The 16,283-nt window shown below is 47.4% G+C and overlaps 2 protein-coding genes across 2 annotated transcripts in view; both read right to left on the minus strand.

Annotated features, from left to right (window-relative positions):
• Positions 1 to 7,533: 7,533 nt before the first annotated feature.
• On the minus strand, positions 7,534 to 12,999 carry LOC129355956 (protein ZNF365-like). Its single transcript, XM_055025589.1, is given in 7 exon segments — positions 7,534 to 10,368; positions 10,371 to 10,558; positions 10,834 to 10,868; positions 10,984 to 11,170; positions 11,257 to 11,557; positions 11,631 to 12,187; positions 12,682 to 12,999. Coding segments are annotated over 6 exon segments (1,284 nt in total). The 5' UTR covers positions 12,178 to 12,187; positions 12,682 to 12,999; the 3' UTR covers positions 7,534 to 10,342.
• A 135-nt stretch (positions 13,000 to 13,134) lies between these two features.
• LOC129355944 (bone morphogenetic protein receptor type-1A-like) overlaps positions 13,135 to 16,283 on the minus strand; it is a 19,139-nt gene continuing 15,990 nt past the window's right edge. The window contains 4 exon segments of the mRNA XM_055025581.1: positions 13,135 to 14,819; positions 14,902 to 15,032; positions 16,048 to 16,119; positions 16,122 to 16,222. Coding sequence (XP_054881556.1) covers positions 14,694 to 14,819; positions 14,902 to 15,032; positions 16,048 to 16,119; positions 16,122 to 16,222 — 430 coding nt within the window. The 3' untranslated portion in view covers positions 13,135 to 14,693.

Genomic DNA, 16,283 nt, shown 5'->3' on the forward strand with positions numbered 1-16,283 from the left:
GTGTCAGTGTGTATCAGTGTGTGTCAGTGTGTGTCGGTGTGTGTTTGTGTGTATCAGTGTGTGTCAGTGTGTCAGTGTGTCAGTGTGTATCAGTGTGTGTCAGTGTGTGTCAGTGTGTATCAGTGTGTGTCAGTGTGTCAGTGTGTATCAGTGTGTATCAGTGTGTGTCAGTGTGTCAGTGTGTGTCAGTGTGTATCAGTGTGTGTCAGTGTGTGTCAGTGTGTCAGTGTGTATCAGTGTGTGTCAGTGTGTCAGTGTGTATCAGTGTGTATCAGTGTGTGTCAGTGTGTGTCAGTGTGTGTCAGTGTGTATCAGTGTGTGTCAGTGTGTATCAGTGTGTGTCAGTGTGTCAGTGTGTATCAGTGTGTATCAGTGTGTGTCAGTGTGTCAGTGTGTATCAGTGTGTATCAGTGTGTGTCAGTGTGTGTCAGTGTGTGTCAGTGTGTATCAGTGTGTGTCAGTGTGTGTCGGTGTGTGTTTGTGTGTATCAGTGTGTATCAGTGTGTGTCAGTGTATCAGTGTGTGTCAGTGTGTGTTTGTGTGTATCAGTGTGTATCAGTGTGTCAGTGTGTGTCAGTGTGTGTCAGTGTATCAGTGTGTGTTTGTGTGTATCAGTGTGTGTCAGTGTGTGTCGGTGTGTGTTTGTGTGTATCAGTGTGTGTCAGTGTGTCAGTGTGTCAGTGTGTGTCAGTGTATCAGTGTGTGTTTGTGTGTATCAGTGTATCAGTGTGTCAGTGTGTGTCAGTGTGTGTCAGTGTGTGTCAGTGTGTGTCAGTGTATCAGTGTATCAGTGTGTGTCAGTGTGTGTCAGTGTGTTTGTGTGTATCAGTGTGTATCAGTGTGTATCAGTGTGTCAGTGTGTGTCAGTGTGTATCAGTGTGTGTCAGTGTGTGTCAGTGTGTGTCAGTGTGTATCAGTGTGTGTCAGTGTGTGTCGTGTGTGTTTGTGTGTATCAGTGTGTCAGTGTGTATCAGTGTGTCAGTGTGTGTCAGTGTATCAGTGTGTATCAGTGTGTGTCAGTGTGTATCAGTGTGTCAGTGTGTGTCGGTGTGTGTTTGTGTGTATCAGTGTGTATCAGTGTGTGTCAGTGTGTCGGTGTGTGTTTGTGTGTATCAGTGTGTATCAGTGTGTATCAGTGTGTATTAATGTGTATTAATGTGTCAGTGTGTGTCAGTGTGTCAGTGTGTGTCAGTGTGTGTCAGTGTGTATCAGTGTGTATCAGTGTGTATCAGTGTGTATTAATGTGTATTAATGTGTCAGTGTGTGTCAGTGTGTATCAGTGTGTATCAGTGTGTATCAGTGTGTATCAGTGTGTATTAATGTGTCAGTGTGTGTCAGTGTGTCAGTGTGTATCAGTGTGTATCAGTGTGTATCAGTGTGTCAGTGTGTGTCAGTGTGTGTTTGTGTGTGTTTGTGTGTATCGTGTGTATCAGTGTGTGTCAGTGTGTGTCAGTGTGTTTCAGTGTGTGTCAGTGTGTCAGTGTGTGTTTGTGTGTATCAGTGTATCAGTGTGTCGGTGTGTGTTTGTGTGTATCAGTGTGTATCAGTGTGTATCAGTGTGTCAGTGTGTGTCATTGTGTATCAGTGTGTATCAGTGTGTCAGTGTGTGTCAGTGTGTGTTTGTGTGTATCAGTGTGTGTATCAGTGTGTATCAGTGTGTGTCAGTGTGTGTCAGTGTGTCAGTGTGTATCAGTGTGTGTTTGTGTGTATCAGTGTGTATCAGTGTGTCAGTGTGTGTCAGTGTATCAGTGTGCATCAGTGTGTCAGTGTGTGTTTGTGTGTATCAGTGTGTATCAGTGTGTATCAGTGTGTGTCAGTGTGTGTCAGTGTATCAGTGTGTGTCAGTGTGTGTTTGTGTATCAGTGTGTATCAGTGTGTATCAGTGTGTCAGTGTGTGTCAGTGTATCAGTGTGCATCAGTGTGTGTTTGTGTGTATCAGTGTGTATCAGTGTGTATCAGTGTGTCAGTGTGTGTCAGTGTATCAGTGTGTGTTTGTGTGTATCAGTGTGTATCAGTGTGTCAGTGTGTGTCAGTGTGTGTCAGTGTGTATCAGTGTATCAGTGTGTATCAGTGTGTGTCAGTGTGTGTCAGTGTGTGTTTGTGTGTATCAGTGTATCAGTGTGTGTCAGTGTGTGTCAGTGTGTGTCAGTGTGTGTCAGTGTGTGTCGGTGTGTTGTGTGTATCAGTGTGTATCAGTGTGTATCAGTGTGTCAGTGTGTGTCAGTGTGTATCAGTGTGTGTCAGTGTGTGTCAGTGTGTGTCAGTGTGTATCAGTGTGTGTCAGTGTGTGTCGGTGTGTGTTTGTGTGTATCAGTGTGTGTCAGTGTGTCAGTGTGTATCAGTGTGTATCAGTGTGTGTCAGTGTGTGTCAGTGTATCAGTGTGTGTCAGTGTGTCAGTGTGTATCAGTGTGTATCAGTGTGTCAGTGTGTGTCAGTGTGTGTCAGTGTGTATCAGTGTGTGTCAGTGTGTCAGTGTGTATCAGTGTATCAGTGTGTGTCAGTGTGTGTCAGTGTGTGTCAGTGTATCAGTGTGTGTCAGTGTGTATCAGTGTGTGTCAGTGTGTGTCAGTGTGTATCAGTGTGTATCAGTGTGTCAGTGTGTCAGTGTGTATCAGTGTGTGTCAGTGTGTGTCAGTGTGTGTCAGTGTGTATCAGTGTGTGTTTGTGTGTATCAGTGTGTATCAGTGTGTGTCAGTGTGTGTCAGTGTATCAGTGTGTGTCAGTGTGTGTTTGTGTGTATCAGTGTGTATCAGTGTGTCAGTGTGTGTCAGTGTGTGTCAGTGTGTGTCAGTGTATCAGTGTGTTTTTGTGTATCAGTGTGTATCAGTGTGTATCAGTGTGTATCAGTGTGTCAGTGTGTGTCAGTGTATCAGTGTGTGTTTGTGTGTATCAGTGTGTATCAGTGTGTATCAGTGTGTCAGTGTGTGTCAGTGTATCAGTGTGCATCAGTGTGTGTTTGTGTGTATCAGTGTGTATCAGTGTGTCAGTGTGTGTCAGTGTGTGTCAGTGTGTGTCAGTGTGTATCAGTGTATCAGTGTGTATCAGTGTGTGTCAGTGTGTGTCAGTGTGTGTTTGTGTGTATCAGTGTATCAGTGTGTCGGTGTGTGTGTGTGTATCAGTGTGTATCAGTGTGTATCAGTGTGTGTCAGTGTGTGTCAGTGTGTATCAGTGTGTATCAGTGTGTGTCAGTGTGTCAGTGTGTATCAGTGTGTATCAGTGTGTGTCAGTGTGTGTCAGTGTGTGTCAGTGTGTATCAGTGTGTTTGTGTGTATCAGTGTGTATCAGTGTGTATCAGTGTGTGTCAGTGTGTCAGTGTGTCAGTGTGTGTTTGTGTGTATCAGTGTGTATCAGTGTGTCAGTGTGTGTCAGTGTGTCAGTGTGTGTCAGTGTATCAGTGTGTGTTTGTGTGTATCAGTGTGTATCAGTGTGTATCAGTGTGTATCAGTGTGTCAGTGTGTGTCAGTGTATCAGTGTGTGTTTGTGTGTATCAGTGTGTATCAGTGTGTATCAGTGTGTCAGTGTGTGTCAGTGTATCAGTGTGCATCAGTGTGTGTTTGTGTGTATCAGTGTGTATCAGTGTGTCAGTGTGTGTCAGTGTGTGTCAGTGTGTGTCAGTGTGTGTCAGTGTGTGTCAGTGTGTGTGTGTATCAGTGTATCAGTGTGTGTCGGTGTGTGTTTGTGTGTATCAGTGTGTATCAGTGTGTATCAGTGTGTGTCAGTGTGTGTCAGTGTGTGTCAGTGTGTATCAGTGTGTGTCAGTGTGTGTCAGTGTGTGTTTGTGTGTATCAGTGTATCAGTGTGTCGGTGTGTTTGTGTGTATCAGTGTGTATCAGTGTGTATCAGTGTGTCAGTGTGTCAGTGTATCAGTGTGCATCAGTGTGTGTTTGTGTATCAGTGTGTATCAGTGTGTCAGTGTGTGTCAGTGTGTGTCAGTGTGTGTCAGTGTGTGTCAGTGTGTGTTTGTGTGTATCAGTGTATCAGTGTGTGTCGGTGTGTGTTTGTGTGTATCAGTGTGTGTCAGTGTGTATCAGTGTGTATCAGTGTGTGTCAGTGTGTGTCAGTGTGTGTTTGTGTGTATCAGTGTATCAGTGTGTCGGTGTGTGTTGTGTGTATCAGTGTGTATCAGTGTGTATCAGTGTGTGTCAGTGTGTCAGTGTGTGTCAGTGTGTATCAGTGTGTCAGTGTGTGTGTGTGTTTGTGTGTATCAGTGTGTGTCAGTGTGTGTCGGTGTGTGTTTGTGTGTATCAGTGTGTGTCAGTGTGTCAGTGTGTATCAGTGTGTATCAGTGTGTGTCAGTGTGTGTCAGTGTGTATCAGTGTGTATCAGTGTGTGTCAGTGTGTGTCAGTGTGTGTCAGTGTGTATCAGTGTGTGTCAGTGTGTGTCGGTGTGTGTTTGTGTGTATCAGTGTGTATCAGTGTGTGTCAGTGTGTGTCGGTGTGTGTTTGTGTGTATCAGTGTGTATCAGTGTGTGTCAGTGTGTGTCGGTGTGTGTTTGTGTGTATCAGTGTGTATCAGTGTGTCAGTGTGTGTCGGTGTGTGTTTGTGTGTATCAGTGTGTATCAGTGTGTGTCAGTGTGTGTTGGTGTGTGTTTGTGTGTATCAGTGTGTATCAGTGTGTGTCAGTGTGTGTCGGTGTGTGTTTGTGTGTATCAGTGTGTCAGTGTGTAATGAAGAGGCCTTCATTACTGAATTAATTTATTCAATGTATTGTATAGCACTGTAAAAACATTTGCACTTCCTCACTATGTACTTTATTTAGCACTGCACTTTCAAAGTAGATCTATAAATTAACATTTTGCACTCAGGAAGTTTTAATTGTATTTATTGAGTATTTTAGTGATTAGTGTGTAGCCTTTGTTCTGGGCTCTTCACAGCTGCTCCTCATTGGCCAGTGGAGGTGGTTAACTGTGAAGAGAGGAGAATTGGTACTCAGAGCAATGAGCTATTGGTGGATAAAACTAAATAAATGATGTGCATAATTTATTAGGTATGGAATGTGCTAATATAGTGACTCACCTGTCTTTTTATGTGTCCTCTCAGGATGTTGGACAAATATTGTCCTAAGGGGCTGGACAATGATAGGTCCTGGGAGAGACCATTGAGAAGAATGGGAGAGGGGTGTATTGTTTTATGGTGTACTGTTTTATGGTGTTTTAGTAAGGGTAAGGTTAAAACATAAAAAATATTTATAAAAAGGAAGTTGATGTGGTTATAGTAAAATGTATTTTATTCAATTAAGGGGAACAGAGTAAGATGGGATTCTCTTATGAATTTTCAGATTGTTTTAACTGTCACAGCTGGGACTATTTAAGATTGCAATTTTCACCTGTGAGAGATATTGAGACATTGAGATGTTTGTAAGACAAGAGTGTGACATTGTTTGTGATGCTGGGAGGAATAAACCTGCTGTTCCACCTAAACTCTGCCTGATATCATCGATCTGCACTGAAAAATCCAGCCGTAAAAGGCCAACCTGTTACACAGTGTGTATCAGTGTGTGTCAGTGTGTGTCAGTGTGTGTCATTGTGTATCAGTGTGTATCAGTGTGTCATTGTGTGTCAGTGTGTATCAGTGTGTCAGTGTGTGTCAGTGTGTATCAGTGTGTATCAGTGTGTCATTGTGTGTCAGTGTGTATCAGTGTGTCAGTGTGTGTCAGTGTGTATCAGTGTGTATCAGTGTATCAGTGTGTATCAGTGTGTGTCAGTGTGTGTGTCATTGTGTATCAGTGTGTATCAGTGTGTCATTGTGTGTCAGTGTGTATCAGTGTGTCAGTGTGTGTCAGTGTGTATCAGTGTGTATCAGTGTATCAGTGTGTATCAGTGTGTGTCAGTGTGTGTCATTGTGTATCAGTGTGTATCAGTGTGTCATTGTGTGTCAGTGTGTATCAGTGTGTCAGTGTGTGTCAGTGTGTATCAGTGTGTATCAGTGTATCAGTGTGTATCAGTGTGTGTCAGTGTGTGTCAGTGTGTGTCAGTGTATCAGTGTGTATCAGTGTGTATCAGTGTGTATCAGTGTGTCAGTGTCAGCATTCGCATGATGGTAACTGTGATGATTGAATGAATTGTTTATGTCCACTAGATGGCAGTCACGAACACAGGTGATTGCATAAATGTCAAGAATAGGACAACAGAAGCAGTCAGTCATTAGTGACGCATCTGTTTAACCTGTATGAGCGAAGGAGCCAGAGCGACTTTAATAAAAGTATCTAAGAAGAAGCACAACGTCTGATTTATATCAAACACAAACATAACACCAACCAGAGCAACGTTTAGCATCACGTTCATAACTGATTATTATTGTTATTCTTATTGTTATTGCAGCGCCTGAACTTCAGTAACTGTGAAAATGTTAAACTACCAGAAGCTGAAACTCACCGACCATCCATCAAATGATCACTAGACCTTCCGGCACCTGGTATGGCAAGCCCCAAAGACATTTAATCCAGATGCTATCTTGGCTCCGCCCACTGCAGACTTCTCGTTTCTGTCTTCCGGGTTTCTTTCAAAGGATTAACTATAACTATTAACTTGATTTGAGAAATATTTAAATGTAAAAACAATACAGCAATGATACTGCAGGTTATTTAGTTTTTGTAAATGTTAATAAAATATTGACACGTTCATGCTGCATTGCATTCTGGGTAAAGATGTATGCTAGGTCTGCAGAAACAGTCATAATCATCTTTAAATCATTGAAATGGATGAAAATGGAGAAATGAGGATGAGGAAGATGAAGACGGAAACAAACTAATTCAGTTTATCGAAATATCAAATATAACGAAAAACAAAAATGTGAGCACAAACTTTCTAAAAGAAGTAAAAAAGTCCAGTTTTTCATCCATTTGCCAAAAATTGACAAACATTCAGAGCCAATTAAACACAAATGAATCTTAATAAACCCAGATTATTACTTATTACAGGTTAGCTAACTTAGCAACAGCTAATGTAGCCATGGCTAAGGTAATGTTAGCCATGGCTAAGGTAATGTTAGCCATGGCTAAGGTAATGTTAGCCATGGCTACATTAGCTGCTGTATGAAGACTTCGTTAGTCAATCTTCATATAAAATGTGCAGTAAAAAGCAGACGAGTGGTACTTTCTATAAAAAAAAAGGTTTAACTTGGAACCAAATAAGTTTAGCTGCAATAATTGATCATTAAAAGATTCAATATGAAAACAGATTTGCATCGTCATCCAGAATATGATTGATCTGCATTTGCACCTGCAGAAAAGTTTAGATGAAAAAGGTTTTAAAGTCTTAGAGTTGAAGCCCAGTTTGTGTTTGACTGATTGACTTGATTGATTATCAGACATTCGATTGATTAGAAATGTGGTTAATTGGTCAGGAAGACGCCGGCGCCTTCAGGTATGAAGTGATTCAGTATTTTAGAAAAACATGCACTGTGAACCTCATGATGATGAAACTGACACATTTAGACCAACATGTTCACTAAAGTGAGCAGAACCTTTCAGAACCGGCAGACGTTCAGAGAAACCCGAATGAGTCAGAACCGGCGGCGAGTTTGGTCTCATGTTTGTTCTTTAATCCGTGGAACATCAGGACAGACAGACTGCAGCTCCTCACAGTGTTTCACAGACTACTGGAGCAAAGGCACCAAACTAGAGATTACTCCTCCCAGCCGGGTCCAAACGGACCGAACCGGCCCAGGGAAGAACACACGACACGAACACAACATGGAAACCCAGCGGCCTCTCTTATCAGAGCCAGTCAGCGACTGATCGCCGACATTCGTCTCCTGGTGTGAAAACAACCAGCAAAGTGCAACTTCCTGCTCAGACCGCCAAAATAAGTTTGTCAGCTAGAAAACACACAGCAGGATATAGAGACACCAGCAGCTACAGCATGCTTCACCACGGAGGCCACAGGTTTCTACCTTCCACCAAACATTCAACAGCTTTCTAGAAAACTAAGAGCTCAGGTCAGAGGTCAGGGGTCACCATGGCTACCACTGAACCACCAAGCATCAGGGCGAAATTAGATTGAAGAAAATTTACAACAAAAAATGTATAAGTTAGCTTCACATATTTACACGAAACAAAAACTGGAGTCAAAAAGTTAAAATTAGTGAGAAAATGTAAAAATTTAAACTGATTCTGAGGCAGAAACATCAAAGATCATCAGCTCCACGAAAACCCAGATTACTAGTTCAGAAATGTTCTATTTTTATGCTTGTTTTATTTTAAATCTGTTCTTTCTTGCAAATTTTCCAAATCATTAAAAATTCAAGAATTATTTAAATTAATCTGGAAATTTCAGTTTGTTGGTGAAAATTTGCTTAACATTATTGAACACTGCAAAAACATTTGAAATAAGACCAAATTAAAAATGACGAGTGGTCGATAATTTCACTGTAAAAACATTTTTCTCTCGTAGTGAATTAGTTTAGTCTTTTTTTCAAATGCATTAAGATTTTCCACCAGAAATCAGAGCAGAAATACTTGGTGGGGGGGAGAGGCTGCGACAGACTGGCGACCCGTCAGGTGACCCGCCAGGTGACCCGTCAGGTGACCCGCCAGGTGACCCATCAGGTGACCCGCCAGGTGACCCGTTATTTACACAGAAACATTTAATGAACCAGAACCAGAACCAGAACCTGTGAATGAAGGAAACATCCAGAACATTTTTCTCCAATCAGGATCGGCCGGTTCCGAACACAAACCTTCTCTCCCGGTTCTGTTGGGTTCTAGATTATTTAAACCCATTTTTCACGAGGTGGTTCTGATTGGACCATCAGAACCAGCTGAACACCGACGCTGTGATGAGGACCGGGTCAGCAGAACCACGGGTCGGCGCCGGTTGAACTCTGGGAGGAGCAGACTCATCGGATCAGGGCAGAAACACTGCAGGTGACCCGTTTCTGGTTCTGAGCCCGGTTCAGACCCAGAGAACATTCAGAGCATCCGGCATCCGTCAGGTTCTGCTTCGTTCTGGTACGGGACGGTTCTGGGCTCCATTAATCGTTTCATCCAGAACCGAACCAAACCGGGCCTCGGACCAACAGTTAGTTCATGTAGGTTGTATCTGACCCAGACCCGGTACCAGTCGGTGCTTTCTGACCCAAACCAAACCGCTGCTGCGGCTCCAGAACCTGATCTCTAATCGGGTCGGTCCATTCTGGAGGACAGGTCCGGGAACATCTCCAGAACCTCTCCCCAGCTGGCTCCTGGTCCATCAACCCGACCAGCTCCAACAGAACTCATTCCTCTGGTCTGATAAACTGGACCGGGTCAGTAGTTCTTTAGGTTCTTCCAGAACCTTTAATGGTGGACACCGCTAGCTAATCGTTGGCTATGCTAACAACAAAGCAATAATTCTAATCATTAGTTCTGATAATGCTAACGCGCTACAACAACAAGGTCTTTAGCAGAAGCTAATGTTAAATGGCTACAACAGCATGTATTTAGCTAAAGCTAACGCTAAAGCGCTTTTGCTGGAGCTGCTGCTAAAATGCTAGACCAACATGGCCTAAGTGGAAGCTAACATGCTAATATCAACCATGTCGATGCCGACCAGCTGTCTCTAGGAAATCAGATGTTTGTTTGTTGTTTCTTTCTTTTTGATCCATAAAAATACTTGGGAGGAAAAGAGAAAAGTTCTGGAGAGGAAACGGTCTCCAATCCTTCAAAATAATGGCATGTAAATGTCTGAACACCTGAAGATTTGCTAACAGTAACGACCTAAACTTGAACACAGATGATGAATTTATTCAACTGAAAGTCAATTTGAAATTTGAGGAGAATTTAATCTAAGCTAGGCTAATGTTTTAAACTAAATGAAAAACTAGCTGTGCTATTAGCACATTAGCGGAGATGTTTCCCACCACTGCTGACATCTACTGTTGGAAAATATTTGCTCTGGATGTTAACCTGGATCAGAACCGGGATCAGAACCTGGACCAGAACCTGGACCAGAACCTGGACCAGAACCTGATCGGGATCCGTCCATCCGTCCTCTGGAAAACTGGACAGAAAAAGCAACAGAACTCCTGGAGGTTCTGCAGAACCGGGTCAGAATGAGAAGGTTTGACCCGAGGAAAGGGAGAGTTTGTGATTAATAACTACTCTGGTTCTGACCCGATTGGTTCATGCTGATGAATAAGAACCAGAACCGCCCTACAGAGGTTGGATCCAGAACAGAACACTGGTCCGGTTGGTCCTTCTGTTGGTTCTGAATACCATCAGAACCGGGTTGTTTTCCGGTCCACTTCACTTCAGCAGACATCCAGAACTAAAAGGTGCCAGCAGAACTCGATCCGATGCCTAGAGGAACCGAGGGAAGCCGGTTCTGTTCAGGCCCGTCTGTCTGGGCCGGCCTACAGTTCTAGGCCTCGTACCCGGTGGACCGCGCCGCTGCTGGTTCCAGATGTCATCCCTGTGCTCCGGTCGGCAGAACAGCCTGGAGGACTGGGCCAGGCGTTCCTGGCGCTCCCGGTCCCGGTCCGGACCCGCTTTGGAGCCCAGAGGCCCGCCGCCGACCCGGCAGGACGACTGAGTCCTGCTGTCATGGAGACCGGAGAACAGCTGACCCCCGGCGGACCTGGAAACATCAGAGACGGTTACCGGGTCGGGAACCAGCAGAACCAGCCAGGAGGCACGGCGGTGGCTCAATCATGCTGTGGGCTCAGAGGACGGCAGTGTCCAGAATGATGGAGGAAATGTTTAGTTTATGTTTCTACGGCTAAAATGGAACTGATCCAACAGAACCTCCAGGTTCTGCTGATCCAACAGAACCTCCAGGTTCTTCATCTGGTTGTTTTGGGCTGAAATCTGAACATTTTGACATTTGGATCAGAAGAACAAAGAAAGTCTGACCTGCTTTTAGTGATTCTGTGTCGGCCGTCATCAGGCTGCAGACAAAACGCAGAGAAACACGAAATGAGAGAAAAATCAGCAAATCAAAGCAGGAAAAAACCAAAACTGATCTGCAACAACCCAGAACTCCACCAGGGGGCGCTGCCGTACCTTGTGGCGGCAGCACGCCGCCCTACCGGGCGCCGCCCCGCCGTTGTTCTCCTGGTAGAACTCCACCAGCCTCTCCGCCAGGGCGATCCGACCCAGCAGGTTCTCGATGAAGCGCTGGATCCGGACTTTCCCGCTCGTCTCCTGGCGGGCGGCGGCGTCCAGGAACCTCTGGATGGTGAGCACCTCCCTGGAAACCCAGCGGGAGGTCAACACAGACGCTGGGACCGGTGCCGGTTTGAACGCCGGACCCAGCCGGACCCAGCCGGTACCTACCTCTCCCGGCGCTCCAGCTCGCTCTCGGAGGCGTTGAGCTGCTCCCTCAGGGCGGCGATCACCATGACGGCCACGTCCACCTGCTGGCTGAGCGATCGTTGCCGCTCCGCCACCTGCTGCCGCTCCTGCGCCAGGTGCTGCCAGTGAGCGCGCTCACACAGCAGCTCGGTGTCGGTCCGGGCCAGCTCCGTGCTGACCTTGGCCAGGCGCCGCTGCATGGTGCCGTCGGCGGCCCGCAGGATGCCGGCCAGCCGCCGCCGCACCGCCGCCGCCGTTTCCCGGCCGCAGTAGGAGCTCTGCGCTGGTGGAGCGGTGAAGAAGAGACGTCAACTTCCTGCTGGTGGACGAGGAGACGCGCCGGAGGACAAACTCACCAACCGGGTCCGGGTCCGCCGGAGGGAGCGGGAGGTGATGGAGGCGTCCTGAGTCTGACTGCTTGACCTCTGACCCGTCTCTGGTCTCTCCTGCTTCCTCTCCTGTATCTTCATCATCCACCCCTTCCTCCTGCGTCCCCACGCCGACGCTCTGGGTGCGCCTCCTCACCGCGCCGTAGGTCTGCAGGTCGCTGCCGTCTCTGCTGTCGCTCAGGGAGCGGACGTGAGGCGGCCGCGCGGCACGGCGCTGCCCCCTACGGGCCGGCAGGCTGGCGTCCTGCCAGGCGATGGCGGCCACCAGCGGGTCGGGGTGCGACCCGGTGATGCTGAAGTCTCCAGTCGCCGCGTCCGGAGAGCGGTAGGAGTGGCGCTGCTCCAGATGGGCTCGCAGGGAGGCCAGGCTGCCGAACCGCTGCTGCTCGCCACATCGGGGGCATCGGAACGGGAGCTCACAGGAAGCGACGGAGTGCGGCAGCGCGCCGCAGGCCTGGCCGTTCCTCTGCAACAGGAAGGAGCCAGAACCTCTGGAGCACAACTTCTGCTGCATCGCTCCACTCCTGAAGAACAGGAAGAGAATCTGCCGTCACGCTTCGACTTCCTGCTCTGACAGCGGAAGAGTCATCACAGAAAACTGGGGCAAACTGAGCCCAGCCCACAGCATGAGGAGCCTCCACCGTGCCGAGCCCACAGCATGAGGAGCCTCCACCGTGCCGAGCCCACAGCATGAGGAGCCTCCACCGTGCCGAGCCCACAGCATGAGGAGCCTCCACCAGACAATCTTTGCCTCCTGAATGTTTCCACAGATCAAATCAGATCAACATGAACTAAATATTAGAAACAAATTAGGATGAAATAAAGAAAAACATAGAAATTAAAGATGATGTGAATCGATCTCTCTGTATTGATTTGAATATTTAATGATTCCTGATCGAGTCTCCTTTGATTAGCATCCAGTTATCGATGCAGATCCTAAATGATCACAATGGAGCTAATTATCAATGAAACATGAGGCTAAGTGGGTCGGACTGACCCGAACCGCAGCTTCACTCACAGAACCTCAGCCGAACCGGGCCAGCATGGTTCCGGTTCTGGTTGTAATCCCCCGGTCCAACAGGTCAGTCCGTCCTCTCTGCCTGTTCCTTCCGGCAGCAGCTCGCTGTGACCCAGTAACGCCGGCCCGGACCGGAACCGGAACCAGCACCGAGCAGCAGTCGGTTCCGACTGAAGCGGGTTTCGGGACTGAAGCGTCTGGCGGAGCTTCACCGCCTGAAGGCGTCATGTCGCAGACCGAGACGGACCCCCATGACGTCATCAGCAGCAAGCTGGAGCGCTGCTGCCACACACTTCCGGCTGGGCTTTTCAGAATAAAACCGAGCTGCTGGTCACTGCAATAATGTGAACATGATGAACATCGCAGAAAAGGTTCATTATGATGAGCTAGAAAACAAAAGATCCGCTAAAAGCCTCGGAATCAAACCGGAAGTCAAAACTCCCTCACAGAACGTGACGGTTGGTGACGTCATTTTATTGCTTCCTGGATGTTTTGCTTCTTCAGGACCTCCTGCTGCGCTGCAGTTAAATGTGTACATTATTATCCATAAAATGGTTCAAAGTACGTCATTTAATTAAAAATAATAATTTATCAGAAATCAAACAGCTAAAGATATTCCTGCTTAATGTATTTTTTACTAACTAATCAAACTCAGTCCTGCAGGCGTCTCTCTGCACCATGTGGAGGGAATTCAACCATCACACAAAAACATTTCATAGGAGTCATGACTTGTGTTTCTGTTGAAATATTTCATTAAAATGCTTTCAGTACAGCAGAGCGTTATGTAACAGTGACTCTAAAAGAAAAACTAATTTTACAGTGAAACGTTTCCATTTTCTTTTTGAGATGTTTTATCTTTAGAAACACAAATCAGTAAGAAATGATTGTGGAAACACGTTGAGAATGAAAGAAGAGCCCACCAGCAGCGTTTGGACTAAAATCAGCTTCTTTACTTCCAAACTGCTGACCTGGACAGAATGAAGAGAGTTTTTTCATTTTCCTGCTAAACTCATGCAGCAACAAACAACAACAGAACAACAGGAAACACCAGAGCTTCTTCCTATTCTGGCCTTTTATTTTTACACGGCGCTGCAGCGACCACAGCCTCCTGCTGCTCCACTTAAAGGGACAGTCCCACATTTTCAGCTTCAGGGAGCTGTTAGCTTAGCTTAGCACAAAGACTGGAAGTGGAGGGAAACCGTTAGCAGAGCTGCAGAAACAGATTGGGATCAGAACCTTCTGGAGTGTTTAGACATTTGATCTGTGAAACGGAGCAGAACCAGGCTGAAACGGGCCTGATGGTTTCGTTAGAGCTCCAGGGTCTGTGGTGGTCAAACTGGAGGCTGGAGGACCCAGAGAGGACGAATCAAACATGCGTCCATCAGAGGGGAGCAGATGGTTCCAGTTCCTCTGAAGTTCAACTCATTTCAAACTTTCAGATTTGATTCTGACTTTGTGATGAAAACCTGCAGGATTCTTTGATCTGATTGGTTCTCAGACTCCTGCCACTTCCTGTGGATCAGATAATGGGTGGAGCTTCATCTGAAGCCCCGCCCCCACGTACCCCACAGGAAGTGGACAGAAACGGGACGGCAGACCTGGACATTAAAAGGTTTCAGTTTCCTCAGAGGATCCGAGTCGGTTCAGGAAGAAGCTGCAGGGAGATGGAGATAAACTCCTGGATGGCAGGAGGAACAAGGAGCATCTGAACTGGGCTGCTTCTCTCCGCTCATCTCGTCTCAGTTCAGGATTTTTACGTCCCGTTTGGCTTTCACAGAAAGCGCCGAGCCGCTGTCTCATCTGGATGAAGACGAGGAAGAGAGGAGGAGGAACACCGTTCGCCCAGAGGAAGCTCCTCCCATCTCCCCGTTTCTCCTCCTCTTCCTCCTGCAGATGAAGGAGGCAGCCTGGGAGAAGCGCTCCGCTCCGGTCCGGTCGGGTCCAGTCCAGGATAAGTGAGTCGGGTGAAACTGGAGGCAGCAGAGGAAGGAGGAGGAAGACGAGGATCTGCTTCAGATCTTCATGTCCTGGGACTCCACCATCTTGGCCAGAGTCTTCTTCACTCTGAGGATGGTGAGGCGGGAGGCGGGGTTGTGGGCCCAGCACTCTGACATCAGCTTCAGCATGGCTCGAAGGCACTGCGGAAGCAACAACAGGACGTTTAACCTCCTGACCAGCAACGTTACAGATTCCAACGTCCTGCAGGATCTGCTGTTTCACCTCGTCGCTGTTCCAGCGGTTGGACACGGAGGGCCGAAGGCCTTTAACACAAACCACCTCCAGCATGTCCTCATAGGAGGGTTCAGAGGTCACCATGTTGAAGTATGGCAGCTGGTAGTCCTCCACCATCCCTGAACAGAGAGAAAACTCCTCCAGTCAGCTGATGCTCCCTCTGGTCAACATTTAACCCTCCATGGTTCAACACCAGGATTCACAAGAATGATGGTTCAGTTCCACAATTACATAACATGAGAGGCTAAATGAGCTAAAACCTGCAATACATTTAGTTATTAATCTGTCAACAACTAAAAACTGAATCAAAACTGAGAAAATGACCAAACTAACCCATGAGTTTCACTGAACAAATGAAGCTAACAGGCTAATTAAAACTGAAGAGAATCAACTAATAACTCCAGAAATAACCAAAACACGACGACAGGATGACATCATCACTGCTACTGGAGCTAAAGCTAAAGCTAACATGACCCAGCAAACATTGCGTGTTTGTAGATCAGGTTTGCTAGCAGAGCTTCTAGCTTTAGCGTTAGCAGCTGGGCTAAGAGGCACAACATGGGGTTTGTATGCAGGCTGGTGAAAGGAAATGAAGGGAAACTAATAATGTGAACAATTTGGTAGTTAAATACTTAAAAGTAGCTTCTGATCAATAACTGCAGCATTATTGATTTTGGTCAGTTTTTCAGCTTCTCATTGCTGCTTTTTGAGCAATAAATAAGAAATATGTCTTATTTATTGCTTTACATTTCCATCATGGAAAACTGCAGCGTAGCGTGTGACCAACAGGTTACTGTGGCCCCCTGCTGGGTGTGGCCCCCCTTGGCCCCCCGCTGGGCGCGGCCCCCCTTGGCCCCCCGCTGGGCGCGGCCCCCTGCTGGGTGCGGCCCCCCACTGGGTGTGGCCCCCCGCTGGGCGCGGCCCCCTGCTGGGTGCGGCCCCCCGCTGGGTGTGGCCCCCTGCTGGGTGTGGTCCCCCTTGGCCCCCCGCTGGGCGCGGCCCCCTGCTGGGTGCGGCCCCCCTTGGCCCCCCGCTGGGCGCGGCCCCCTGCTGGGTGCGGCCCCCCACTGGGCGCGGCCCCCTGCTGGGTGTGGTCCCCTTTCCCCCCCCCAGCTCGTTTCAGGGGGACCGTACCTCCCGTGACGCAGCGCCTGCTCATCTCCCAGACGATGAGGCCGTAGCTGTACATGTCGGCCATGATGTAGCCTGGAAGTGGTTCTTGTTGAGGCTGTCGTCCAGGACCTCCGGGGCCATGTAGCGCCTGGTTCCGACCCGGCTGCTCAGAGGGACGTCCACCTCGCTGGTGTCGCTATAGCAACACAGGGGACAGTTGGTTTAGCTAAAAACCAACGTCTCCTCGTCAGGGAGAC

Source organism: Poeciliopsis prolifica, unplaced genomic scaffold (genome assembly GCF_027474105.1).
Source record: "Poeciliopsis prolifica strain line A6 unplaced genomic scaffold, Auburn_PproV2 SCAFFOLD151, whole genome shotgun sequence".
NCBI classification, from domain to species: Eukaryota; Metazoa; Chordata; class Actinopteri; order Cyprinodontiformes; family Poeciliidae; genus Poeciliopsis; species Poeciliopsis prolifica.